This window comes from Eumetopias jubatus, unplaced genomic scaffold (assembly GCF_037043125.1).
Source record: "Eumetopias jubatus isolate StellerSeaLion01/CBP00866 unplaced genomic scaffold, mEumJub1_p1.0 scaffold_12, whole genome shotgun sequence".
NCBI lineage: Eukaryota > Metazoa > Chordata > Mammalia > Carnivora > Otariidae > Eumetopias > Eumetopias jubatus.
The window spans coordinates 108,046,008-108,073,733 of NW_028274818.1; the positions used below are offsets into that span (position 1 = coordinate 108,046,008).

Consider the following 27,726-nt stretch of genomic DNA (forward strand, 5'->3'; position numbering starts at 1 on the left):
CAAGCCTCCACCCTGGACAAGCTGGGCTGGGCGTGCTGCCCCTCAGCCCTGCTCCGACTGCAGGGAGGGGAGGAGGGGGCAGCTGCAGGCCCCACAAGGGCCCTCCCCGCCGCCGCCGGTGGGGCTGTTGCTGACATTCCTGTTTTGTAAGAAAAGTGAAATAGCATTCTGACAAGGAGCAAGGCTGGGACTTGAGCCCAGAGCGTCCCGTTCCACATCGCAAACACGCCCAGGAGGTGAGGGCCCACGATCCCCGTGTCAGCTAGTCTTTGAACCCCTACAAGCTGCAGGCGTACTTGGAGATGACTGGGCTGAACCTGGGGAGTGCACCGGCCATGAGGACCGGCTGGGGACTGCTGTGAGGATGCAGACAGCAGATGGCACCCAAAGGAGGGCGGTGGCTGCGGCATTTGACGCTGGGGACCGCGAGTCAACAAGTGTTGACCAGCCAAATGGGCTGTGGGCATCAAGGGCTGGGAGGTGTCAAGGCTGCCTGGGATTTGCGGATGGACAGAGGCATTGCCCCCAGGGCACAGGGAAGAGTAGATTCAGGAATCGCGCGGCCCCGGAAGGCACCTGAGGGTGTGGGAATGAGGCGACCATCCCGGGAGAGCGGACGGACAGATGGGAGTGAGCGGAGCTGGAGAGAGAGCAGAGGCGAAGCCTGGGAGCCGGGGGGGTCATGCCACAGACACCGGGCCCAGAGTCGGCCAGAGTCAAAGGCCAGGTCAGGAGCAGGGCTGAGAAGCAGCCGCTGGATCTGGTAACAAGGAGCTCAGGGGCTCGGCAGTTCTGAGGCAAACGCGGCTGAAGCTGGCGAGTCTTGAGGGGAGGGCAGAACGGAAGAGGGGGGTCGGCCGTCCCACGGGGGCCTGAGCGCTGACTGCGTACCGGATTACACAAAGAAACTGTCATTAATTTTTCCAGGTGAGATGATGCCTTCATAGTTTACGTAATCATGTACGTACGTATTTGAAGAGTTCTTCTAGGGGTACATGCTGGAGATACATTTGAATGAAGCGATAGGATGTTTACCAGAAAGGGTGTGATGTCTGAAAAGAGCTTCAGAATCAGCGGGCGGAGGGACGCGGTGCGAGCACAAAGGAAGCACGATCGGCCGTGGGCGCCAGGGCCGAGCTGGGCGGTGAGTGCATGGGTGCACGGGGGCCCGCGGGGCCAGCCCGGCGGCTTGTGCCCACTCCCGGCTTCCCTCATCAGCGGTGACACAACACACGGAAGGAGGGAGGTGCTTGAATTCAGGAAGAGCTTGGCCGGGAAGGAGAGGCACAGGTGAGGCCGGGCGCTGGGGAGAGACTCTGGGGTGGGAGCACTTTCAAATCCATGGCTTCGTCTGTGCTGCCAGCAGCGCGGTGGGCGGGCGCCAACACCCCGTCCTCCCGTGGCTGGTCTGCTGACTCACACGTGTGGGGACGGTGCTCCTCCTTCCTGGGGATGACCCAGTGTCTACGCACCCAGCAGGCACGCCAGTCCATGCGGGGCTCTGTGAGGCATGAAGGCCCCGCGGACAGCCTCACCCGCTGAGAGGAGGTCCCAGGGGAGGCCTCTCTCTTCGCCCAGAGTGCAAGCTGCTCAAGGGCAGGACGTGGTCTTCCCCCCTCAGGGGCCTCTCGAGCTGCTGAGGGAGTGGGTGCTCAGTAGAGGGGTCTCTACCCATCACCAGTATGGTTCTCCAAGGAACGTCCTGAGAATCGGCTGAGAACTTGAACTCTGGATGGCATGATGTTTGGGATCCTTTCCAAATAAAGCATTAGGCATTCGAATATTCTCCATAACCTTCCTACGTTGATGGAAATTAGGTTACTAGAAGTGTCATTTATCTACCAACCTTTCGTCTGCTGGGGAAGGCCGTAATCCAGGCTGGGGAGCACGTGGTGCAGGAGAGGGACGCCCAGAGCTGGGGGACCCAGTGATGCCCACGGTGGCCAGAGACGCTGCTCCCGGGGGCACTCCTGCCTCAGCCCTCCCCTTGCCCGCCCAGCACCCTGACCCCCATGTGCTTGCAGGGGCTTTAGCATCAATACAGCTGCCTGACTCCATCGCCTCATTCCCACGCGGTCTCAGGACAGGGGTCCTGGAGTAAGAGATGCTGAAGACAGCCTGGAGGAGGCAGCAAATGCCAGGGCCGTCCCTTGCAATTCTTCCTGGCCTGGGGAGGGGATGGGCAAGCTCCCCACTCCCTTACCAATATCTGCCGGGCCTGCTGGGGTCAGGCCCAGCAACACTGGAGGATGTCCCTCTGCGGGGACTCTCCAGCCAGAACTCAGAGGTGATGGCTCATCAGGACTTTGTGCACCAAGGGAGCAAACCACGTGCTATGGTCCTCGAGGGTGAGAAGGAGCCCCAGGAGCCCCTGGCCACCTCCAGACTGGGGGATGGCCTCTGAGCACCCACGGCTCAGCTGGGAGCCCGAGGCAGCTCGGGCTCCAGGAACCAGCGCCTGGCACACAGCAGGCTGTCACGACCTGGCAGACACCCGCTCCGCCGTCGGTGATCACCTGCCTGTAAAGCCCGCATCTCCACCTCCACACCACGTGGCCCACTGCACAACAGGCAGGACCCACCATGGAAGCTGCCAGTGGTTTTCATCCGGTCACAACCCTGCGTCCATTAGTAATTACCTAGAGATCGCGGTGCGTGACGCTGGAGAGGTGCCGCGGGCCAAAGTGCCCTCGACTCCTGGCCGTGCACCCGGCTCAGACCAGCAGACTCCAAAGCCTTCTCTCGTCCCCTGAGGCTGGGGCCCGGCTCCGGGTCTTGAGGGGAGCTAAACCAGCCAGAAGCCGTGCCATTCCTCCTTCCAGCCAGCGGCGACTTCCCAGGAAGGTAGAGCCCACGGTTCCCAGTAAGTTTCCTGTTCTTTAAAAAAGAGCCAACCAATCGTTCCAAGACGCTCTGTGGTCTCGTGAAGCGACACTCAGGCCCATCGCAACCCACATGGCCCCTAAAGCAACCAAACGACGACGGTGTGTGACTATCCATTTTTCCTTTTTGGCAAAACTTGTCCTGTCAAAGAGCAAAGGTCAGGCTGCTGACCTGACTTCCTGTGGGCGCTTCCCGCCAGGCAAAGGAGAAAGTCCCGACTCCCTCTTTTGGCAGGAGAACCTGTCGAGTCCTTCCTTTTCCTGGGGTGACAGAAAGTTGTGTGCCTCGACAAGCAGGTGGACCTCAGGCTCTGGCTGCTGTGGGTAGAACAAGGACAAGCCGTTGGGGGTCAGGGCTCGCGGTGATGACGCTGCAGGGGCCGAGTCTAGCAGGTGACCCACAGGGCAGAGCCAAGTGCAGCTCCAAGGAGGGAGGCACAGGGGGGTGGGGAGGGGGGGCCAGAGAGGGAGGGCGAGCCAGCGGGATGACGGCGTGGTGCGCTTTTCCATCCCTTCAGAATATAATACACACTCCGTCAAACCCCTGGCAGAATTTGCCAAAATGATTGTAAAGTTCCTAAAAACGGGTGAGAAGTTGTGGAAAACAAAAAAATAGGGTGAGCGCTGGGAAACATGAAGGACGAGTGATAAAGCAGCATGCGAGGGGTTGGCGGCACCAGAGGGAGCGAGAATTTGCAAGAAGCTGAGCCGTGCTCCCCAGCATTGGGAAGAGAGGTCGCTCACAGATGGAACTGGGGCGGCATCTCCGAAAACCAGCCACTGAGAAGCTCACGTTGGCCCGGCACCGAAACAAATTCCGGGTGCACTCAAGGGTTTTCGGGAACAACGGAGCCATGAAAATTTGGGAAGACAAGCCGGGTACCTCCCGGGCTCCTGGACAGGAAGCAGAGACGCTGCAGAGCGAGGGGTTTGACCACGCAATTTTAACACAAGAAACTCAGCGACAGACAACAGAACAGGGAAACCATGGGCCACAAGTGGGGTCGGACGTGTCGTCCCTGATGCATACAGAGCTCTCACCAATCACCCCCAGGACACCAAGACCCCGGGAAAAACGTTGCTGTGTATGGTGGCAGGCATTTGACGGCAGAGTAGGGATTAAAGGCTGGCAGACGGAACGGTAGTGAGATATATTTTGTGATATATTTTCACCTAACAAGTGAGGCAAGATCCAAACGTGGAAGCAGAGAAACCACAGACCGGCATCCTGGTCCCTAGGGCATGGCGTGTCAATGAGTTTTAGCTTCTCTAAGCAAAAAATGCTCATGTCCTTTGAGCCAGGGATTCTGCTTCTAGCATTTTCTCCCAAGGAGAGAATCAGAGAGGCTGTAAAGGATTTGCAACAGTGTTCACAGAGGCTTTATTTATGACGACAAGGCCCTGCACCCCGCGTCCATGCGTGTCTCCCTCCCAAGTGAACAGCAGGAGTAACCCCAGGGGTGGTTTGCAAAGGTTCTCTGCCACCTGGACCCAACCCCGCATCTGGTACCACCTTCCTCATCCAAGGAAGGCATCCCCTGGCCCTGGCCCCCCATTCCTTATGCAGCAGTGAGCCCCACTTGCCTGCTCCCCCAAACCACTCCTATGGGGAAATTCTGGAGCCCCTGCTGCTTCCAGGCCCTGGACGAGGCTCCAGATGCAATCCAGACCTGGCTTCGATCCACCACTGCCAGACCCCGATGCAAGGGGCAAGATCTGGAGAAGCCTCTGGAGGCCGGGAGGGGACATCTTCCCTCTCCGCTGAAGGGCTGTGCCATGTGCTCTCTGCAGGGGCCATCCCCTGGACCAGTGGGGCAGAGAGGTAAGAGCACTCCTAGAGCGTCTGGGGGCTCGGCGGGTGTGGAGTCTCCTAGCCTCTCCCCTGAGCAGGAGCAGCTGTGGGCTGCACTCAGAGCTTCCAGGAACAGGGGGGTACACTCACGCACGTTCACGGGAAGGTGCTGGAGCTGCTCATGGAGGAAAGGAGACCCAGCAGCCAGGATGGGGAGACTAGGTGGTCTCGGGCAGTTGGCAGGTGCCGTGCTGCGGCATCAGGACGGACGGGCTGCACGGGCCTGGCTGGCCTGACCCCACGGGGCTGGGAGCTGGGGGTAAAGTCCCAGCCCAGCTTTGCCTGGGCTTACTGTCTGTGGGACTGCAGGGTTGGGGAGACTGTGGTCAGCCTGGGAAAGCCAATGCTGGGCTTTTCACAGTTAAAGCAGTGGAAAAGGGGGAGTAAGGGGAGCCTCACAGGTGTGGCTGAAAACCCCAGCTGGGCCCCCTGTGAACTGCTGTCAACAGCCCAGCTCAGAGCAGCCCCCACCCCCAGACACCATCCGGGCTTCTCCTTCCATTGCTTGTCCCCCAGCAGTGGGAGGGCCTTGGAGTGCGCTTGGGCACCGGGGTCATCCCATTTCATTGAACAGAAAACAGAGGCTGGAGGAGTAACCACTCTCTCTCCTTTCTTAGCCACATCGGGCAGCTCCTGAAGGCCAGAGCGGCTGCTCCAAGCTTGGCAGGGTTCTGACTTTGCTTTCAGGACCCTGACTGAGAAACACCTGTCTAAGGCCAGTGACAGCATAGTCAGGCCAGGAGGTGAGCCCTGGTCCCAGTAGCTGGACCCCTCTTGGAGGACCCCTGTTGGCTATATGCAAAAGGGACTGACAACTTCTCCTGCAGGACTGCTGTGAGGCCAGACCTTGTGAGCCCACCCTGCCCAGAAGCCTCTGCGGATTGCTTACTTCTGTGTGTGGCAGTTTCTATGATGGCAGCTTTTCACAGCAGAGTCAAAGGGTGAGACTGACCCTGTGTTTCATGCCCTGGAGCAGGACCGCTGCCCCGAGAGGCCCCTGCACATGCACCCCTCCCCTCCATGGCAGCCTGCCTTTCTCCAGGCGCCCACGGCTCTCCTTCTATCCAATGGCACACCTGGCCCACAGCATCCACGCTGCCTCTGTGGGCTATGCAACGTGCCCCCTCATCCTGGAGCCAGGCTGCAGTCTCCCGGCCCCGGGCCAGGCTCTGAACATCAGGTGTGTCCGGGCTGGCAGCTCAGGCCCAGGCCACCTCGGTCACTTCCTGGGCCAAGACCGCTCCTGACTGCCATCACCCCACCTGGCCAGAGCTTTCTCAGGGTTGACACTGGCTTTCCTCTCCTCCTCCATGACCATCTCGGCTCTATAGATGGCCCATCTGAGTTGGGAGATGGAGTGCAGTCTGCCTCTAAATCTGGGCCGAGGCTCAGAGGGGAAACGGCGCTAGAGGTGGTCAGGGGCCGCTCACCCTGCTCCACCCCCGAAGTGCAGGTGGACAGACAGCTGTCCGTGAGTCCCTGGGCCAGGCACCAGGCCAAGGACCTCTCATTCTTCAGTCTGAATCTCCACCATGACCCTAGGACAGAGGCGCCTGGGCCTGCTGCCTCAGGAAATCAAATCCCAATTCACAGGGGCTCTAGCATCACCCCTGCCTCCCAAATACGACCACTCGGAAAGAGCCCACCCGCTCCAGGGGCTTTGGCCCTCGGCGCACGCAGTGGCTGTGGGCAGCAGATGGGGGCAGAGTGGAGTCCGGGGGCTGCTGGGTCCTGAGGGGCAGCTGGGATGGCCCCGCGGGGTGAGGGGACCCTTGCTCTGTGAGAACGGGCTGTCATTCCCCTTCCCTGGCAGCAGGGTGTGTGGGGGGGGGGTCTCTGCTTCCACAACCCCCACTGTCAGAGCAGGGAACAGGTGCTCTGCCCCCACTGGTCCCCACAAAGCGTTCAGGGTGAGATTAATTTTGATCAAAGCAGAACAAGTCAGGACAGAACACCTTGGGCTTGGTTTGGGGCCCAACAGGTCTGCTGTGCTGTGTTTTGTCAGAAGCCCTCACGGTTTCTGAGCTTCTGGGGTCCCCAGATGCCTGTCCTTCTTGAATGGGCAGGGCTGATGGGGCAAATGGGAGCCGGGGCTAAAGCCTCCCCCCGGGCACTTCCCATGTGTCCCTGGGCCCGGGGGTCCCCACCCTCTGGGGTGCTGCCTGTCATCTACCTCTGGTGTCCACGCTTCTGAGTAGGGCTGCTGGCTTCCCGCCTTCCGGTCTGATCTGCTCTTGCCCTCTGCCCGCTTCCCCACACCGTTCCAGGCAATCCACGGAGTCCGGAGGACGGTGGGGGGACTCGGAGGGGCTCTTGGCTCCGTGGAGCACAGAGCACAGACAGACCACAGATGGCGAGTGCAGAAAGCCGTGTGTGCAACATGTTCCGGAACAGAGGAGGCAACCCCGGCTCTGCATGGAGAAAGGGACGAGACTGCTCTCCCCCGAGGCGCTGGCCCTGAAGCTGGGCTGCAGGAAGCCTGCAGGGCTTCCTGGGACGGGTAAGGGCGGGCCGGCAAGAGCAGGGATGCTAGATGACACAGCGGGGGTCTGTTCCAGGGGAGAGCGGCCTAGGAGGCCTGGAAACACAGGCAGGGGCCCATGTGCCCGGCCCTTGTCCCAGGGCAGGAGGGCAGCCTTGGCCAGAAAGTGGGGACCCATCCTTGAGTAGCATGTATCTTGAAGGCCGGGATACGGGCTCCTTAGAGCCCTGTAGCAGCTGGAACCCCGAGAACACAGAGATGGGGCTGGATGACAGCCGTGCCACGGCACCCCACACCCGGTCTCTGCACCTCTCTGTGGAGCAGCTCTGGCCATTGCAGACTCTGCCATCACTGCATGTGGACCGCTGCAGGAAGCACCCATTCCCCTGGGGATCCTCCCAACCATCTGGCCCACGGGGCCCAGGTAGACACGACATCATTGCCTGGCTTTGGGGACCTCAGGCCACCATCCACCGCACCTGGTCTGCAGATGGGCGTGTCACCAAAGGCCGGCCCCTGAGAGCCAGTGGGTTTCCTCTGCAGACATCGCTGAAGGGAAACTGCCTTCCTGCTACCCTGCGCTGCAGGGACACCATGACGAGGAGCCTGCCCAAGATAGGAGCAAACTGACAGGAGAGCGGCACCAAGAGGGGACATCAATTAGGGCGCTGGATCCAGCCATCCCTGACTGGATCTTCAACTTTTCTGTGACATGACTTAATAAATGATTCTTTTAGCTTAAGCCTGCTCGGGCTGGGATTTTCTCTCCGGCAAACTGGAGTCCATACTGATGTATTATTTGTGCCAGTTTGCAATGCCTGGGCTCAGAAATCAATCTCAATGAGAAATTTCCTAAAAATTACCTTGTCTCCATGAGGTGAAACAGACTTAAATACCATATGTTTGGGCTAGACCCAGATTCCTGCTCTACACACCTTGCTTTGCAAATGAGGCCAAGCGAGTCAAGTAACTCACCCAGGGTCTCAATCATTCATTCACAAATACTGACCCGCCCTGTGTGGTCATATTCTGCACATTCACCCTGCAGGCAGGACAGTCGAGTTCAGGGCAGAGTCAGCATGAGGACCCAAGTGTCCTTCGTCCTAGCTCACAGTGCGCCTCTCTACACCATGATGCCTCAAGGCTGGGGCCCAGAGTGGTCAAGTGACTTGCCCATGGTCACACAGCCAGTACCTGGCAGAGCCGCCTACAAACGGTGGACTCTCCTTCGACTCCAGAGCAGCTACCATGCACACTGAGAAGCCTGCTTCCCTGTCTTCTCCACCAAACACCAAAGACTCCCTGACTTCGTCAGCCGGGGCCGTGGCCCTGCCCCTCCCTGAGTCCTGCAGCTCGGCCCAGAGTCCCGGTCAGTGCCCGTCTGCATCCGACGTGGGCAGGCAGGTCTCGCCCTTTCTCCCCCGGGGGGCACAGCACACCCTCTCCTGGTGTCCACCAGGCTGCCCTGCCTCTGTCCTCCGTGTCCTCGACTGGTCTCTGGAAGGCTGTAACCCCCGTTACGGTGGAAGGAGCAAACACACAACTCCCTTCCTATCTCCCTCCCTGCACCCATCCGAGATTGTGCAGGGGGCGCAGAGCGGCAGGGACACGCACGCGGGGCTCTTCCTGTGTGGTGCTTACAAGGATCCCCTTGCATGGTGCCTGGCCCTCAGCGCTTAGCAGCTTCTCTGGTCCCTGCCCCTGCTGCCTGCCCACCGGACCGACGGGCCAGCATTCCTCCTGCCTGCCTCCCCTGCCGCTCCTGCACGCTGGCTAGCTGCCCCCTCCCCTGCCCAGGTGCTGTGGGAGGCGTGGGGAAGGACACTCGATGGAGAAATGTGCCCACCGCACGCGTGTGCCTGTGGCAGCAAGGGCACTGGGGTCACTGCAGCCACGGGGCAGATGCCACTGTTCTGCGTCACGTGGCTTCAGGAGGAGGCACCTCTGATTAGCCCTGTCCCCCACCTGCTCTGAGGCACGAAGTCCACCCGCTTCATCTCACCCCATCTGGGCGCTTCCCAGTGCCCAGGATTCCTGCCGCTGCTCTCTGCCTCATGCTCGTGGGAGTCTGGGGACCTCTGTGTGCAGGACAGCAAAGGCCTTCAGGCCCCCTCCGGTCCTGAGCTCGGGATGAGGAGCATTTTGACATGAGTGGTCATGGTCCCGTGAGGAGGAAGACAGGACAGTCCCATCTGGTAACGAAGGTAGAGATGTCTACACAGTGCCCGAGAAGCTGGGCACAGAGGGAGAGAGCTGGACCTGTACCAGGGAGAGGGTCGGAGAGAGCTTTCTGGAGCAGAAGCGCCCGGAGTCGGGTCCTGGGCCGGAGGGGGAGGAGTCAGGGCTAAGAAGGGGAGCAGTGCTCCAGACACTGAGTGAAGGACGCTCAGCAGGCTTTAAAAGCACTTCTTAGCATCTCCTGCCAGTGCGCTCAGCAACATAGCTGGCTTGTCAGAGCACACGCGTGGGGTCAGACGGCCCTGGAGCCTGGGCTCCTGGGTGGGGTCCCCCTTTCCCTTCTGGGGTTATGGGGTCCAGGAACCTGACACCGGAAGATGTGGGGAGACAGCACAGGGAGCGGGCGGGGGCCGGGAGGAAGGCCTCTAGAGCTGGAGTGGGGGGCCCTCCCAGAGAGCGAGGGAGATGAGGGGCCCCGGGGAGCAGGAGAGGCCCGCACCCCGCCTCAGGGCCCAGCCCCGGCTGCAGCGTCCTGGGCTCCCCCTGCGCGCTACGGCGTGCCGTCAGCTCGGTGCTGCTGGAAAATACCTGTGCACCGCGTTCAGGCAGCTCTCCCCACAGAACAAGCCGCGTGTCCATCGACGGACGGGGAGAGCCGACACGCGGGCGTGCACACGGCGGAGCGTTCTCCAGCCGTGAGAAGGAACGAGGTGCTGACACGTGCTAGCGTGTCCAGTGAACGAAGGCAGCACGAGAGCACACATACCGTGAGGCGTTCAGCACAGACAGATTCCCAGAGGCACACAGCAACCTCCAGGAAGCGGGACAGGGGAGGAGGGGGAGCTGGAGGGCAACGGGGCTCCTCCAGCCGCACCGTCCGCTTCTGGGGCTGGGGACAGCTGACTTCACGCTGCGCGCATTGAACCCCGATGTGCGCCAACCCGCCAACGCGGTGCAGAGCACGGAGCGGGCTTCAGGCCCGTGGGGACCTGGCCGGCTGACGCGGCTCCCTGTGCCTGCCTGCCTCCCTCCCTGCTCCTGTCCTTTCCTTCGATGTCTGCCCTGGCCCAGGCTCTGCCTCCAGTGCCCTGGGGCCCTGAATGCAGGCCACCCACGGGCGGTTCAGGTGCCCCGTTCCAACTGCCCGGTCGTGTGCTCCCCTCAACCCAACCCCCGTGCTGACCGATGTGGGCCCAGGTGCCAGAGAGGATTGGAGTCCCCACCTTCTAGAAGGCGCGAGCTACGAACCCATCCCCCCGCTGCCTGTGTTCCTGCTTGGCCGCGGGAGGGAGGGAGGCTCCTCTGAGGGGAGGCGCATCTGCCAGAAACACCGGCCACCCAGCCCCCACCCTGCTGGCCTGATAGTCCTGGGGACAGACGTAGAGAGACGCCAACACAACCTATGCTCCAGGCATCGTATTTCACTCATCCTCACTTGGGGCAAATGTTGCTTGATGGTTCCAGAAAAATCCTGCTAAGTTAGGCCCCCAGTGCTGTCGTTTGGTTTATAACAGTAAGCTCTCCAAATCTCGAAAGGTCACCTGACAGGTTTCTGTGGGCCGGCCCCGAGGCCCAACCGCCTTCTCCTGCAAGCCTGGGGCTCTGTCCTCGGAGGGAGTTCCCGTCCTTAGTGGCCTGAAGCGCAGCCCTCCACCTGCCCCAGCTGACCCGAGCAGGGGCCCCAGCAGAGGAGGGGGAGAGCTGGCCGGGAGCCCGATCTGCTCTCAACGCCACATGACGTCTCTCGGGGAGCCTCCACACGAGGGACAGCCCTGGAAACAAACTCAGGGCCGCGTCTTATCTAAAAGGGGTACAAACAATGATCCACCTGGCTTTCTGAGTCCTGAGAAGGGGCTGTGACCAGGAGGTCAGGCTGATGTGGGGGCCGGGCCACTGCTGGGGTGCCGCAGGAACCATGGGCAGCCGAGCACAAACTTCCTGGCAGAGGCCAAGGTCCCCGCGCGCCTGGATTCCTGTGAGGGCAGCAGCCTCTCCCCGGGAGCACGTCCTGCGACGCACGAGAAGGGCTCCATGTGTGAAACAAACCCTCGGGTCTGAAAGCACGACTGGACGGGTCTCTCTGGCCGCCGGGTCAGCCCAGCCCTCGGCAGATCCGTCTCTCCCGGCAGGGACCTGGAGCCTCCTCATCACGGGCACGCTGCTTAGCCCGAGAGCTTCCGGCCAGGCCTCCCGGAGGGCAGGGACGCCCGGAGCTTACCAGCCTCGCCGACGAACACCTCCACGGGTGCGCTGGCCGGACTCTCGCCGATGATGTTGTAGGCCGTCAGGATAACCTCATAGCGCCGGTATTTCTTCAGACCTGCAGGTGTAAGGAGACAGGGGTCAGCTGGCCCGGGACCACCTCCCCATCTGGGAACCATACCAAGGGGCCGCGGGGCAGGCCATGTGCATCCCCAGAGGGTCTGTGGAGCGGCCTTTTGCTCCTTCCCCAAGCCCCGGACTAACAGCCACCAAGGCACGGCAGCAGACCTGTCCCACTCTGCGCTCAGGGTGAAGACGGCAGCAGGCCGTCTTCGGAGGGAAGAATGAAGGTGGCAGAACATGACGTGGGCTTGCCTTTGGTCCGGAATCACTCTGTAGCAGCAGATGGGGAAGGACCCCGGCACTTAAGGAGGAAATACGCTGGCAATGCAAAGGCCTCTGAGTTTTTAACAACCACATTCCAGAAGACAAGGGCGTGTGAAGCCACATACACAGGGTTCCACAGGCGGAGCCTGAGTGACAGGATGAAAGTAGCTGACCTGTGAACCAGAACATTCTGGAAGGTTCTCTGGCTGGTTAATATTGCTTTCCTGAGGCCCTACATGTGGGTCTGACCCCTGAGTGAATGGTGACTCAGGCCAGGCTTCAGATCTCACCTCCCGGGGAGCTGCCAGTCTGCAGAGGTTCAGTGAATCGGAACACCAGGTTCCTGCCCCCGCTGGCTTCACGGACTTGCCCACAGAGTGGAGCAGGGGCCGCCCTCTCCCACTCTCAGCCTTGCTGGAGCTGAGCTGCCTAACGCGGCTCGTGCACCCGCCTGGCCTGTTCGTCCTCACCCCCAAACCTGGGACCGTGCGGCTCCTCAGTGTCAACTGAGACAAGCCAGGGTGGACATGGATGAGGGCATGGTCGGGGCCCCTCTCCGTCTTCATCACCTGGCCTGCAAAGCCTGGAGTGTGGTCTAGCCAGGGAAGCCTCGTCTCTGGAACCCGGGCCGCACCTAACTCTCTAGGCGGCTCCTCAGCCGGGGAGTGTCATGGTGGACGTGGCGATGGGTGAGGAGTGGCGGCTGGGTGGGGACGTGGGGCGGATCACAGATGGTAGAGCCATGTTTGGGAAGGAGCGTAGAGGAAAAAATGGCTCATGTGAATCCCCCTTAAACCCTGGCCACCAGGGTGGGGCCAGCTGCCTGGGAGCTGCCTGGGATGCAGAGGGATGGCACTGGTCCGCCCCGGAGAGTGCCCGCACACAGTAGGGCCTCGGGAGGGCCGGCCGCTCCTCCTCCCCCTTCCCGTATCCACATGCCAGTCCTGGGAAGCTCTCGCACGGGAGTCACATTTGGGGGCCCCCTTCGCCCTGCATTTGGACCATGAAACCCTCTGAGGACCAGAAGCGCGAGGGCAAGCAACATGGCACAGCCGGGGGCAAGGGATGATGAATGGGCAGCCGAAGTGGGGTGAGTGCACGCAGTGGGGTGCTACTCAGCCCTGAAGAGGAAGGCTGTCCCAGCCATGCCCCAGTGGAGATGAAGCTCGAAGGAGAAGAAGCCAGACATAGCGGGACAAGTACTGTGTGCGGTCCCTGGAGGCCTCAGATGCAGAGACAGAAAGAAGAGGGTGGGCGCCGGGGGCCGGGCGGGGGAGCGGTGGATGTTTCATGGGGTCGGAGGCTCAGCCCGGGAAGAGGGACGGGGCCCTGGAGGCGGGTGCTGATCGTTGCACGCAGCCTGAACGTGCTTAATGCTCCCAAACTGCACGTTTAGAAACGGTTACGATGGTAAATTTTGCGTATATTTTACCACAGTTAAATAATGAGTAAAAGGAAAAGGTCAAAGGGAACCAGACAGGACATCTGGCTCTGTCTGACTTTCCCAAACTCAAAGACCAGCTGTCAGTCAAACCCCTTCCCAGCCTCTGCTTCTGGAAATTTCCTGTGTGCCCGATGGTTTTGGTGTGTTGAGAAGCGGCGTTGGAGAGGGGGAGTTCCAGAAATTAGAGCCATTAGTCCAAGCTGCTTTTCACTTGGTCCCCGTAGAGGCCAAGTGGCGCGGGCCCTGGGCTGCCCCGCGGTCATGGCGCGTCCCGCGGAAGGCGGCGTGCACTTACGTGTTAATTCATACGTCGTTAATGTGGAGCTGTTCACCGTCTTGAAGCTGCTTTGGGCTATTAGGGGCAAGCAAAGCAGAAAGGCAGTCAACCGGCAGGAACAGGTACTGCAAATGCAGGCTGCAGGCACGGCGGGCCGGCCGAGCTTGGAAGCCGCTGCCCGTCCACACTGCCGCCTCCACACTTCCCATTAGCTCACTGGGGTCCCTGCACTGCTTCCGGAGACAGCCAGACCCCCGGCCCGCGACAGGTGGGGTCCGCGCTCCCCCTCTGACTAAGTGCATCAGACGCACATCCGGCCCTCGAGAGGACAGGAAATGGGTTTCTCCCGGGGCGGCAACTTTTCCAGATACCCCTTGGCAGGCACGGTTGTCGGCCTACCTGTGCTCAGGTAAGAGCCCTGCTCTGATAGGGCCGGGCAAGCCACAGACCGAGAGCACCTGTGCAGGTGAATGGACCCAGCCGCATCCTGGGTCCTTTGATTTTGCTACAAAGCCCAGGTTCTGTCTGGCCACCAGCCAGGGATACCTGCGGGGCAGGGATGGGGTGTGGCCAAGAGCACGGGAGACAAATGAGCCACTTGTTCCGGTCAGCCCCACTCCTGGGATAGGCCGGGTCAAGCTGCTCCCGTCAGCTGCCCTGTGACCCCAGCAGGCCCAAGGCACAGCCTGCTCTGTGGTGGGAGGTGGAGAGAGCAGGGATGTGGTCCCTGAGCTGCACATTCTGAAGCCACAAGGATGTCGAGGGGCAGGGAGGATCTTCTGTGACACTGTTTGGGGGATGCCCTCTGACCCCTACTGAGACAGGAGGGTGGGGGAAAGCAGCGGCCTTTCCAGAACTTCCAGAAGCTGCCTCAATTGCTGTTGGTTCTGAGTCGTAGCCCGAGCCAGAGGTACTGGGGAGAGTGGCTGAGCAGGTGGATAGGCTCTGGGTGAGAGGGGTGTGCATGCACCATGAGGTTGGGGGGCGGGGGACGCCCGACTGGACCCCATCAGAGCAGCAGGCTGTAACCAGCCTCTGTCCATTCCTCCCCTCCAGATGGGCTCCACACGGGGCAGCAATACGATGCCCCTGGAGGGCCTGGCTCATCTCCTCCCTCCCCGCCACAGCCCACCAGCCTCACGCAGGCGGGTGCTCCTGGCTGGCCCACCAGGAGGCCCCATCCAGGAGCCCCTTGGCTCTCCCTGCCTCCTGACCACTTAGCTTTGCCAGGCCCTTGTAAGTCATGCCCTCCCTGTGTCCTCGGCGAAATCCCTTTTCCCTGACAACCCATCTCAAATTGCTCCTCCTCCGAGAAGCCTCCCCTGATCTCCCTTGGGTGCAAGGCCCCAAAGCCCAGGAGCTCTCCATGGACCACCACCTCTCCGTGCATGCCTGGGCTGTCCCGGAGACCTGCCACCCCAGTGGCGGTGCCCCCTGGGGGCGAGCCGCATCTCCTCTGACCCTCCAGGGCATTTCCCACCATGCCTTGCACGGAGCCAACGTGCACAGGGGTTCCTCTCCTGGGTGCACGGTGTGGTGCCTTTCCCGGGACGGGGAAAGCGTCTCACCTGCGAGCTCGGCCCGTAAAGCCGAAGGGGTTTTGAGCGTCTTGGACACGGTGGCCGAGGCTGCCTCTGACTCTAGCTCCCGGTAGTAGATCCGGTAACCCTGCAGAAGGCCGTTCAGGCTCTCGTCTCTTGGAGGCTGCAAATACATCACGGTCAGTCCGCCAGTGGGGCCTGGCGATCTCCGCTTCAAGCTGAATCAGTCAACTGTGCTGGAGGAAGTCACTGATTCAAACAGGTGGTTCTTGGTTGTTTATGGACAAAAAGGCAGGTGCCGCATTCACGAGGAGGAGCACAGGGGGCCCCCAGGTAGAGGATCAGGCTCTGAGAGCCCAGGCTTCCTGGTGCTGGTGTGTGGGCATGTGCACTCATCCCATGGACAGCCCCCCAGAATACTCGCAGGAGTCCCAGGCTAAGGCAGGGACGATGGCCCAGGTCGCAGGTGGGTGAGGAAGCTGCCCGTCGCCTGGTGAACCCAGAACTCTAAGGGAACTATGCATGTGGGTTGGTTCTGCATCATCCACCGACTGGCCCCACCTGTCCCTGATGGCCACCCAGGCCCGTGGCAGGCTCACTGGGCCCCCCAGTGACTGCTCTGCAGGCCAGGTCACCCCCACTCTGCCCTGACTCAGACCTAAGCTGGAACCCCCATGGTCCCTCCGATGTCAGCTGGCATACGAAGGGCCTAGGGTAGGGTAGGAGCTCATTCGACATTTAGACACCCTGAGGAACATGAATGGCGGTGGACGGGCCCTGAGGCTCAGAATTCAACCCACACCGGGCTGCACACTGGGGTGCCCAACCCACGTTCTCCCTCCCGTCAATTTTGTTGATTAATGAGTCTGGGGAGGGCCACGGCAGCCACAGTGCCGGCTCTGGGTCCCGTGTCTCCTCTGGAATGCTCAGCAAACAAGAACAAGAACTGCTCAAGCTGTGAGCAGACAGATGGACAAAAGGCACACCCAGGACCCCTGGCTGCAGCAGGGTCGTGAAGCTTGTCCACGGACAGGGATGCATGCCAGGTTCCCTGTGACGCCCACCCAGCCGCTGTCTATAGGGTACCACCAGCCTCTTAGTAAACACTGTCCTGGTTCCGCAGTAGAGGCCACAGCTTTGTTGTAGGAAAACCCCTTTGCTGTGGGTTTTGTCTTCCATAAAGATATGTTGGTGTCCTAACCCCCGGTACCTATGGATGCCACTGTATACGGGCACGGGGTTTTGCAGACCTTGTGGTTGAGAGGAGGTCACACTGCAGCAGGGAGGGCCCTAATCCAATGACTGGTTTCTTTTTTGGAGGGCAATTTGGTTTTATTTACCAAGGTTTTCAATGCACTTGCGCCTTTTAATCCAGCAATTACACTTCTAGAAATCTACCTGACATAAACGTTTGCCTATATGGAGTCCTGAGTCCTGCTAATACAAGCTAAAGCTACCAATCCCTCCAAAACCCCAAAACAAAGTATCGATGGGTCTTTTCAATGACACCCAAAGACAAGAGGACTACCTTCAAGCTTGAAAATCACTAAGAGCAAAGCTGCTTGCAAATATGGCAAACTTTGGATGGATGAACATGAGCAAGGTATTATAAGAGATAATTCTCACGGGGAGCCCAAGTGTTCCACATTATCAGTTGCTGAAGATGAAGACAAAGCATATTTTGAGAAGCAACTTAGGATCCAGCAATCATTTGACAAATTCTGAGGCAATAAGAAGATCCAAAGGTCCTTAGAAGAGGAGAGGAATTTGGACACACCCACAGGGAGGGCTTCAGGTGAGCACAGAAGCAGAGACAGGAGTGATGCCTTGCAACATTGTGACTTATAAGAATATCTATTTAGTCATTCAGATGAGCCATATGTTTTTCATATAGTGTCTTTGTCCAGAGTGACCAAGGTGTCTCTTGTCATGTTAATGAGGATGTGGGCTGGTTGCCAGGAGAACCAACCTTGTGATCAGAGGGTTGGAACTTTCCGTCCCACCCCTGACTTCTGGGGTCAGGAGAGGGGCTGGAGGTTCAATCAATGGCCAATGCCCAATGCTTTCATCAGTCAAGCCTGTGTCATGAAGCCTCCACAAAGCCCCTAGAGGATGGGGTTCAGGGACCTCCTGAGTCCATGAACACCTGGAGATCTGGGGAGAGAGCATGGAAGCTCTGTGCCCCTCCCCGAGACCCTGTCGTGTGCATCTCTTCCATCTGGCTATTCCTGAGCTATATATCATTTCATAATCAACTGTTTCCCTGAGTTCTGTGAACCGCTCTAGCAAATTAGTCAAACCCAAGGATGGGGTCACGGGAACGTCTGATTTAAGCCAGTGGGTCAAAAATAGAGAGGACAACCTATATTCGTGATTGGCGTCTGCAGTGGGGGGCCGTCTTGGGGACCGAGCCCTCACCCCGTGGGATCTGATGCCATCTCCAGGTAGAATCGAGTTGGATTCCCAGACCCCCTGCTGATGTTGCGTGTTGGTGTGGGGAAGCCTCCACACGCACACTTTGGAACTGGGGCCAGGAATGCATTTACGCACCTACCAGCTAGGGACTGCCAAGGGTTGTCACCAGCAACCAGAAGCCAGGAAGGAAGCCGACCCCTTGGCTTTGGACTTCTGGCCTTCAGACCTGTGCGAGAACGCATTTCTGTTGTTCTAAGCATACGGCCTGAGCTAACTTGTGGCGGCAGCCCCAGGACATTGGCACATCTTTGCCCCCAGACTCTTGCTATGCAATTCTTACTGCCTGAACCCAGGGACCAGAAGGATGTGGGTGCTCACATGAATCCTGTTCTCTTTCAACCCTTGCTACTCACAACCCAAAGAAACCAGCAATGTAGCCCAGATAGCCAGACATACTCATACAGAGGCAGCTAGCCACGGTTTACATGCAGGCCTGTACCACAGGGACATGGTGTGCCTGGTAAGTTCAGGATGTCTTTGACCATGAGAACTGCTCATGTCAACTCAAGCTACCGGCAGCCCCTGATACCCTTCCTGAGTCCTTTGCAATGCCTCCAACTCGTGAGGAGCTCTATAGTGTGTCATCTCCCCCCACCAGATGCAGAAAGGCATAACTGGGAGACGTGAGTGTGCTTGCCTTGCCTTGGTGATCCATGTGCATCCCTCATGGAAGGGCTCCACATGTCCTCAGCACGACGCTCCTCCTGGCCCCTGGGACGCTAGACCCCAGTGTGGGACACATTCTGTGTTGAAGTCCCCCGTGTCCCCCACAGTGTGTGCCACCGCCCCATAGCCATCCTCAACCAGCACGAGGCTGTGATCCGGGAGGAGCTGTTTCTGTGGGCTTTCCCTTTTCCCGCTTGATTTTGGTTAGCTGTCCCCAGCAACGCAGGGGACCTTCCCTTCTGGCTTGGGCCAGCTTTGCAGGACTATGGAGTCCAGGGATTTTGATGCCAGACCAGTCTCTTCTGTTTTGCTTTTGGCCTTGTGGCGTTGCCCAATTTAGCCAATAAAAATACAGGACACCTAGTTAAATTTTAATCTTCGTGTAATTGTTGATCTGAAATTCACATTTAGCTGGGGACTGGTAGTTTGTCTGGCTAACCTGCTCCCTCCCCCATCTCTAACTGCCTTCTACCCAGGGCACCTGTGACGGGTTGTGGGGGTGGGGCAGGTGAACAGTGGCGTGGGGCAGGGTCCCTGGGACTTGGGTGGGTGCACCCTTCCTTCCAGCCCCTGTTCCCAAACCATGACTGTGCCCACCTACTCCAGCTGGGAGCCCTCTGTCCTCTCACTCAGCAAGAAAACAGAGAGCGAGGGCCTCAGGAAGCTGAGCACTGGCAGGAAAGGGAGAACCGGCGGTGAAGTCCACGAGCCTGGGGAGAGGGTGATAGGCTGGGGTTTTCTTGTGGGTTTTATTCTATTTTATTAAATTTCCCCCATTTCCTACCAACTTTGATGGACAAAACCTTTGTGTTCAAAAGGCCTGGAGAGTGCCCGCAAGGGTGCATCCCTGCGTCCTGGGCTGTGCTCCCTGCCCATAGACCCCTGTGTTCCGGTCCCTCCATTACCATGGGGTGTGGCCCACAGGGTTCGTGTTCAAACCACTCCCTGAAGCACTCACAGAGTTGCTTTCAGAACAGCTTCCAGGTCCCCCAAACCCTGCTTTAGAAACTAGCTCCTGTGGTAGGCGGTAGGGAGCATTCGGTGTTACTGCTGATTGGCGCCAGGTACGGTGTGGGTGCACGTGCCTCCCCGTGGGCGTGGATCCAGAGGGGACCGTGTGCGCGTACACTGCGTGCACACACACATCGGCTCGTAAGGAGGGAAGGTGGTCGCGACAATCTGCTTCTTCAGCTCTAGTCCTGGGTTTCTGACTGGCCGCACTTGAGAATTAAAATCCTAATTCCACGGGGTTTCCTTCAGACACAGCTATTGCCATGTTGTAATAGAGAGCTTATTTAACCTCTTTCTTAAAGAAATATGATGAATGGAAAAGTTGGAAAAAAATTGATGTCTAAGAATGAAAAAGAGACGTTGCTTCATCCCATCACCTAAATTTTACAGAAAGGGTACGGGAAGTGACCTCCCACAAGGAGGGCAGAGTGAAATGCTCCCCAGATCCAGCGTCTCTGTCCTTCGGGATGGCAGCTTGGTGCACAGGCCGTGAGGGAGTGCAGACAGCTCTGGGCCCCTGTGTTACCCCTGCAGCAAGGATGGGACACCGGGAAGGTCAGAGGAGCTCCTACTAGGTGTTTGCTCACACCGCGTGCACCACCGGAGCTCAGGGAGTAACACACAGGAATCCTTTGTGTCCACATCCAGCTTTCCTCACAGCACTTCCTGCACCCCGGGAGCCTCGGGCCATCCTGGCTGAGCGTCCCCAGGCACTGTCCTTGAGTGGCAGCGAGGAGGAGTGACAGGGGTCTGGGCAGTGATGGTGAGACATGCTGCGCTCCCTTCCCGGGGACCTGAGCTGACCGGAATCAGAGGGAGGGTAGAGGTGGCTGGGTCTATGTAAGTTACCAGCCCAGCGATGTCACCGCTGCTGGGTCACCCCCGCAGCCTCCCTCACAATCCTGGGGTGTGGTGGTGGCAGCCTCAGGCACAAGCGGAACCCCCCCCCCGCCCGCCCAGGGAGGCTGCAGAGGCCCCAGGGTCTGACTCTGCAGATGCACAGGCCTGAGACATGATAGCTCGAGGGTAATCCACTTCTCGTGGAGAGAAGCTGGGGTTTAGCTCACCCCAATTATCAACAGCAGGAAGTTGGGAGTTTGGGAAAAAATTGTTCTCACTGGGGACCACATAGGGTTCTGCAACAGGTAGCAAACACCCCACCCACGGCATGTGTGTCCATGCTCATCCTGGGGCCGGAGGACAGAGGGGAAGGGCCGAGGCCATGGATCCTGGGCTCACGAGCATTTCTAGCCAAGGAGGAGAGGGTGCTTTTGAGGTGTGAGGAGAAGGCAAGCCCATGCCCACAGGCACAACCACTACCCGCAACCAGCCAGGAAAGGCCCTAGCGCTGCCCTCCCCGCAGAAGCCATCCGGGCTTGGGGGACAGGTGGCCCCGTAGCCCGGGCGTGGCCTCATGAAGGCTGCCATGGGTCCTGGCCCCAGGAAGGGTAGGCTTCACAGAGATTCTGGGGCCTGCCTGCACGGGATTCGGAATTGGGTTTAACCACACTTTCTATTCCTAGAATTTGGAGTAAACCCACCTGTCATTTATGAAAGACTCCGGACCTCCTGGGAGGTATCAGGAGGGCAGCTCCGTGTGACACACGGAGAGTTCTAGAAGCCATGGGTCGTGGTCAGGCTCTGGACTTGAGTCCTGGCTCCTTGCAGTGTGGGCCTGGGCTGGTGACTAACCCTCCCAGGCTCAGCCCTGGGCCCACAGCAGGTGGAAGTCTGGCGAGATGCTGTCTAGAGCCTCCTGTGACTCTAAACAGAAGGTTCTCTTCCAGCCACAGACCTGCTCTTCAAGCCCTTAGTCCTGACGCGCTGCTGTTTCTGATTCCATGCTGCCTGGAGGCAAGGCCGGGTCTGTGTCTTTTCGTTTCTACTTCCCTGCAGCACCTGTGATAGGCTTTGGTCATGGCAGGCGCTCACTCGGTGCTTGTGGGAGTGACATCCAAGATCACCCCATCTGTGGTTGGTTTCTTCGTGGACTGGTCATCTGTCCGGGAGATGCTTGAGCACAGGAGGCCTTACAAAACCTGGCTCCAACGTACCTCCCCTTGACACCCAGTGCTGAGTCCCAGGGGCCGTCACACCTCTGAGCCTTTGCTCCAGCTGTGGGTGATGCCAGGATGCCCATCTCTGCCCTTTTGCTGGGGCTTGGGGGGGCATTCATCCTGCAAAACACAGTCAGAAGTCCTCTCCCAGTTCCCCGTCCACTGTCTTCCCATTACTGCGTCCAAGGGCTCAGCCCAGTAAACAGAAGCTCTTCAAGGCCTGGAGTCTGTCTTGTCTGCCTCTGGGTGCTCAGGACCCTACACAGGAGCTGGTCTTCTGCAGGGTATGGAGCCCGTGTGAGAGAAGGAACAAACCCCAAAGATGTCCTGAAGAGGCCCTGCTGCCTGCTCCCCTCTGTCTAGGTGGCCGTCACGTTCCTCCTAGGAAGGCGCCTATGACAACACCGAATCCACCCTCTGCTGAGCCCAACATGTAGGATGTGATCTATCGCTAACAAATTTTTTCTGTTTTGTTTGTTTTTTTTTTTTTGCTAAAAAATGGCCTGAAAATCCACTGTCTCTAGCCCCCCAAGGAACTACACTTGAGTGACAGACCATACGAGCCACGGGAACTTTCAGAGTAGCCAGCTTCTGTTGTGACCAATTCAGAAATGCCGGTGTCTATTGTGAGCTGCCCTCAGTGTGAACAAAATACCGCCACTGTCTAGAATACACACTCAAATCCTTAGATTTCAAGTCGCGCTGGAACCCATGAAAGGCAGAGATTGATTATCCTACCAGGAAAAATCAAACCTGACAGTTTCCACGGAGGAGACATTTAAGTGGGTCACCAGCCTTGAAATTACAGGCGGTGTTCACATTTTTAAACAAATTACTGGAAGAAAAGGGGTTTACAGGTGAAACATTTCATTTGGAATGCAAATCTATATTTAAACATAGTCTCTTTGTTCTGTTCGCTCTGATTTAGTAAATTACTCATAATTTTAATTATACTTCAATTGCTTGGCACTTGACGCGCAATTATTTCTACAATACATCATATTGACCACCTCCTGCTCTGGGTTTTTTGCAATTAGTTTGTTCTACTGGGCCCTAAACGGGGACAGCTGATGGACACACGTGCCAAGTTCCTTTGGTACAGCTCTCCGCCATTCACAGAGCTGTCCAACCTCAACCATGGGGCTCGGAGCCCCGCGTGCTCGGGGGCCAGGATGGCGGGGGCTGACAGCCACCGTGTGGAGGCAATGGCCCGTCCCAAGCCTCCAAGCTGCCTTTATAGAAAAGGAGGTTACCTAGTTACTGGCTCGCCAAATGCCACGTCTACAAAGGAAATTTAGCACAGTAGAGAACGCCAATCTTTGGGTTAAATTAGTGGAGAGTGGGAAGCAGAAACCCTTGGGACCTTGAATTTCCACTTTGAACGTCTCCCCCTCCCACCAAAGGCCCTGCTGGGAGTCAGGGCTGTGAGACCTAATGGGTCTTTCATCAGAGACCTTGAAGGTCACCTTCGACCTCCTATGTTTACAGAGGAAAAACGGGGGGCCAGAGAGGCCTGTTGGGGTCGCGTCATCCACTGGCAAACTCGGGTCCACGGACCTAGAACCAGTGGGGCCTTGAGACAAGCTGAGGGGACACGGCCGCCCAGAGGCAGGGTTGGGAACCAGTTCCCGTCCTGTCCCCACGCTGGTGAGGCTGGAAACTACACATCGCCAGGCAGCGAATTTCCACGTTCACTTGAAGACATTTGAAACTGTCTCTTGATCACCTTTAAGGGTTCCCTCACCTCTGAGACGTGTCACTTGGCAGAGGAGTGAAGGAGGGGCCCGCAGCCACTCCATCAATACCTGGAGATTCTGTGTGCCTCACGGAGCCCAGGCTGTGAAACTCCCGCTCTCGTCCCTCCTGGAGCGGCCGTGTCAAGTCTGTTCGTTTGACCTGCATGGAATTTCCACCTGTTCTCTTTGCTCAGGGTCAAACTGCATGTGCGTAGAGCTAATACCTACCGATGCCACCAAGTTGCCACATAAGTGGAGGCAGCAGGAACCTTCAGCGGTTAGGAGCCACCACCTGAGAGTTCAGGAAGCCCCTTCACAGCTGGTGCACGCACCCCAACCCTGGTCTTCCTGCCCTGACTTCCTGCCCAGCACCCCTGCTCCATTAGCAGCCCCAGGAGGCCGGGGAGGGCTCCTGACTTCTCTCCCCCTTGCTCCTTGCTGGGCACCAGCCCTAGCCTGGAGGGGTCTCCCTCAAGATCTGTCCCTGCCTACAAGGCCCGTGGAGGTGGTCCATTTAGGACAGGTTCCCCGAAGGCCTCCTCTGGGTTTCCTGGCACGCCCACCCACGCCCTTTGGCCCCTCCTTTTGCAAGGGAATCCCTTCCAGTTCTCCTTTCTTGCCAGCCTCTGTCCCCGGCTAGGCACGGCCTCTGCCTCTCTAAGGCCATGTCCAGGCCACAGTTTGCTCTTGGTCCCTACATCTCCTGGCCTCAAACTGTCCCCTCTCTCTTGCCTGGTCTGGATGTGATGCTGGCACTCTCCTGGACAATCTCGTCAACCTGGAGGAAGAAGCTCAGCGGCACAGACCCCTCTGTGGACCACCAGACTACCGTGGCCACTGCTAGGCAGACCTCACCTCACTGTGGCCGTGCACACAGACCAGGGCACCTGCTCCCACCTCCCTACCCCACGACCCCAGCTCTAGGCACTGCCCTCTCCTGGAAGGCCACCCCATTCTGGTCTCAGGAGCTTCCCTTGCTGGCCAGAGCGCCTACAACATTCCCATCGCTGCCCTTGGCCCTGGCCCGTTGCTGTGTCTTTCTGGCCTGGCTCCAGCCCGGCTGCTGAACCTGACCCCCCAGCCTGGCTGAGCCCTCTCCACAGACCCGTGAGCACCCTCGCTGGGTTTGCCCTGGGCCGGGGCATTCCTCCTTGCCAGTTCTGCCCTCTATTTTTTTGTCTTCCATGTACACTGCTGTTGGCAAAAGTACCCAAATTGGAAACAAGGCCAAGAGAAGCCAGAGTGTCCTTTCGACATCATATTACAGCGCTGTTTCAGGCCCACCAACATCACTCGATTGTCTAGGACAAGATGCCCTGATTGGACTGTTCATGGAGGATTAACACCTGGAAGGTAGGCAGGATGCATGTAGCCCTGTGGGTATTTTCTCTGGTAGTGGACGCTTCCTGGAGGAAAGATCGCTCCTCAGGCTACCGTTTCGCGGCCCTGTTGGACGCCACCCAGGTCTGTGCGTACCACGGAGGCCTCGCCGGGCCGTCCTTCCCCAAACGCCTGGAACATTCAGCCCCAGATGCCCTGCACCAGCCCTGCTGTCCTGCTTGCCCCCCCCCAGGGAGCTGTGCTCAGGTTCCTTCCCACGGCGCAGCTCAGGGGGTCCACGGTGCTGCCCCCCTGCCTGCGGCATGCCAACATGCGGTGTCCTGTGACCCACTGCCGACCCTCAGATGCCGACATGGGGCGCAGCAGGCGGGCAGGTTCCAGCCTCTGACGCCGGTGCAGGAAACACCCTGCCCTTCCCGGCCCTTACCCGCCACTGGATCAGAACAGAGGAGGTGGTGTGCGGTGTCACTGAGACAAAACTTGGAGGCTCTCCTGGAACTGGAATCCAAGAAAGAAAAAAGCGAGGGTTAGCTGGTGCTGCCTGTTCTTGGCTGCCATTCTGGAGCCAGCTCCCTCCTGGCTCGGGGACGGCTCGGTGGTGGGGGTGGGAAGCCGGCAAGCCAACATGCGCGCCTCCCCCGCTTCCCCATGGATGGATGCCCTTCCCCGCCTGCGGAGCCCGTTCCCGCCCGGATAGAAGGGACGGACCCTGATGGAAGTGACCAAGACAATGCTCTGCCTTTGTCCCCCCGCCCCCTGCCCCCCCAGCAGACCCACACAGGACACACAAAGGCGCTTGGCTCTCTTCCCTGGGAACCCTGCCTGGGGAGCCTTCCTGCTGGCCCACATCTTCTCAGGGGCCCTCCCTGGAGGAGAGGCATCATTCGTTGGAGGTACTTAGGTCAGAGAGGCTCTGGACGGGACAAAGGGTCAAGCCAGGACTGAGTGCTCTTGGTTTCAGACGCGAAGGGAGGGAGGCTGGGGCAGAGGGATGGCTGCCGTGCTCGGGGCAGCGGCCTTGGCTGCTCGGCTCTGCTCTCTGGGGGGGATTCGGTCAGTTTGGCTCTGCCCGTGGCCGTGCCCTGCACGCTGGAACCTACAGTCCTGCACCATCTGTCTGTCCCGTGGGCCTCCTCAGACACCCCTTCCCTACCTCTGCTCCCACTTAACCCGTGCGGCCCTGCCGGCATGCCGGGTTGGCCCCTTCATGGCTGTTCACCATCAGAGGCTTGCCAAGAGTCACTGAGCGGAATGACTGAGGCCGTTCTCCCCACCTGGCACCCACTGACTGTCCGAGACTTGGCCCCTCAGTTACCTGCCCTCTGAGTCTCCTCCACACCTGCCAGGGCGCCCAGCACCTGGGACACGCTGGTATCAGCCACACCTGCAGCACCCCCTCCTGCCTTCCGGGGGTCCTCCACCCTGTGCTCTCTGGCCTCCTGAGGTCCATGGTGGACCCTTATTCAGCTTTCTGGATCATGCTGGATTGAGGGGGTCTCAATATCCCAGCCACCATAACAAGGCAATGTTTATCAGCAAACCATCCACACGTTGAAAGCCTCCCCACCCCGGCCCAGGGCTCCCCAAGCCCCGGAGCCTGTCCCTCTCAGTGGATCTATGGTTCTGGAGACAATACGGTGCAAACAATGCAGTCAACTGCTAGAGAAACGGCAAATCTCAGAAGAGGAAGATTAACAGGATAGGTACGTCAAAAGAAATGATTTAAATATCAAAGGACTGAGACAGGCCTTTCGGAACCTGGAGAGGCCCTCGAATGCTTTTTTTCAAGAACAGGCCAGTTCTGAAGGAGCCTGAGCCCTGTAAGGGCAAAGGGAGTCTGTGGTGTCCTGCTCACCCGCTTGTGATTTCCTCAAAGACTCGCCAACAAAATCAGCTTCTGTGTTTGCCTCTTTCTTCTAAGAATTAGTGCTTACTCCCAAAGAGAACCCCAGTTGTGTTAAATGTAAGATTAAAATACGAGCCACAAAGACAACCGCAGTTTCTCGAGGGGCCTGCCCCGGTGGCGGGCGGCCTGGGTGTGCAGCAGAGGAATCTCTGCGTGAGGCCGAGAGGCCAGAAGGGTCCCCCTGAACCCCTCTGCTGGTCCTCGGCTCGCCTGAGGCCTCATGTTGGTGCAGCCATGCTCCCAGGTCATAAAGGAGAAAGACTGAAACATGGGGAATGAGTACCCAGTGCTGCGGGGTGAGCTGAGGGCTCAGCCTCGCAGCCCGGGATTCGAAGACGCAAGAGCAGCCCTCGTGTCCTAAGTCGGTCTGCCACCGGGCCTGGCAGGACTGGCACCCGAAGTCACAAGGGATCTTTGGGCCTGCTCCTCTGAGGTGGGAGAGCGCGCTTAAGAACCACCTGGAGATTTAGGGGATCTCACTTCCAGCCCTTCCCTGTGCTTCTGTCAAATGGCAAAACTGCGGAGTGGTTTGTGGATGAGAAAAATGGGGAAACCTCTCAAAAACCAGCTACCCTTCCACATTTATTTTCAATGACCCTATAAATTATTCAATGTCTAGGATGCTAATGGATCGTAGGGGTTTGGAAGCCAATCAAAGGAACCCGTTCCACTTGTGAGCCCTTGAAGTTGGCCTCACGGCCCCAGGCTGTATGGGGCGCTCAGAGCGGTCCGCTGCTACCCGAATGCCCCTGCTCGCCAGCCACGGCCCTCCCTCCCCTGGGTGACCCCTTCCTGGCTCCGATGAAAGTGGGGCCTCTCTCCGGGAGCCCACGTCTCAGGGTCCAAAGGCGGCAGTCGGGCAGGGGTCTGCGTCTGCACGCCTGCCTGGGGCCCAGCTGGCTCACCGTCCTGCAGCGTGGTCACCGCGTCCGTCTCCATGCTGAAGTCACTGTCCCCGATGTCATTGGTGGCTTTCAGGCGCAGCTTGTAGGAAGTGAAGGGCCTCAGCCTGAAACACAGAAGAGCCGTGAGGGCCTGAGCCCTTCCCCTCTGTCCTAGCCCACGCTCTGGCCACAGGGAGCGGGCAGCCTGGAGGAAGAGGCCCTCGCTCGGTGACCGGGAATCTGTCCTGCCCAGGGAGGGGCCCTCAGGCGGCCGGCACGGTCCTCCGGCCTGCCCCCAGGGACGGAGCGGAGTGCGGAACGTCCTGGCCCGGGGTGGTGGTTTTACTCGGGACTCCTCCTGTCACTAGAGCCTCTCCTGCAGAGCAAATCACCGCTCTCTGAGGG

The 27,726-nt window shown here is 59.0% G+C and overlaps 1 protein-coding gene across 1 annotated transcript in view; it reads right to left on the minus strand.

Moving 5' to 3' along the window:
• Window positions 1-27,726, minus strand: part of SDK1 (sidekick cell adhesion molecule 1) — an 876,702-nt gene that overhangs the window by 47,958 nt on the left and 801,018 nt on the right. The window contains exons 31-35 of the mRNA XM_088017186.1: window positions 27,343-27,446; window positions 24,959-25,029; window positions 15,273-15,408; window positions 13,723-13,779; window positions 11,613-11,714 (exon numbers count right to left, since the gene is read on the minus strand). Of these exons, the coding sequence (XP_087873312.1) occupies window positions 11,613-11,714; window positions 13,723-13,779; window positions 15,273-15,408; window positions 24,959-25,029; window positions 27,343-27,446 (470 nt within the window). The remainder of the gene's footprint in view (window positions 1-11,612; window positions 11,715-13,722; window positions 13,780-15,272; window positions 15,409-24,958; window positions 25,030-27,342; window positions 27,447-27,726) is intronic.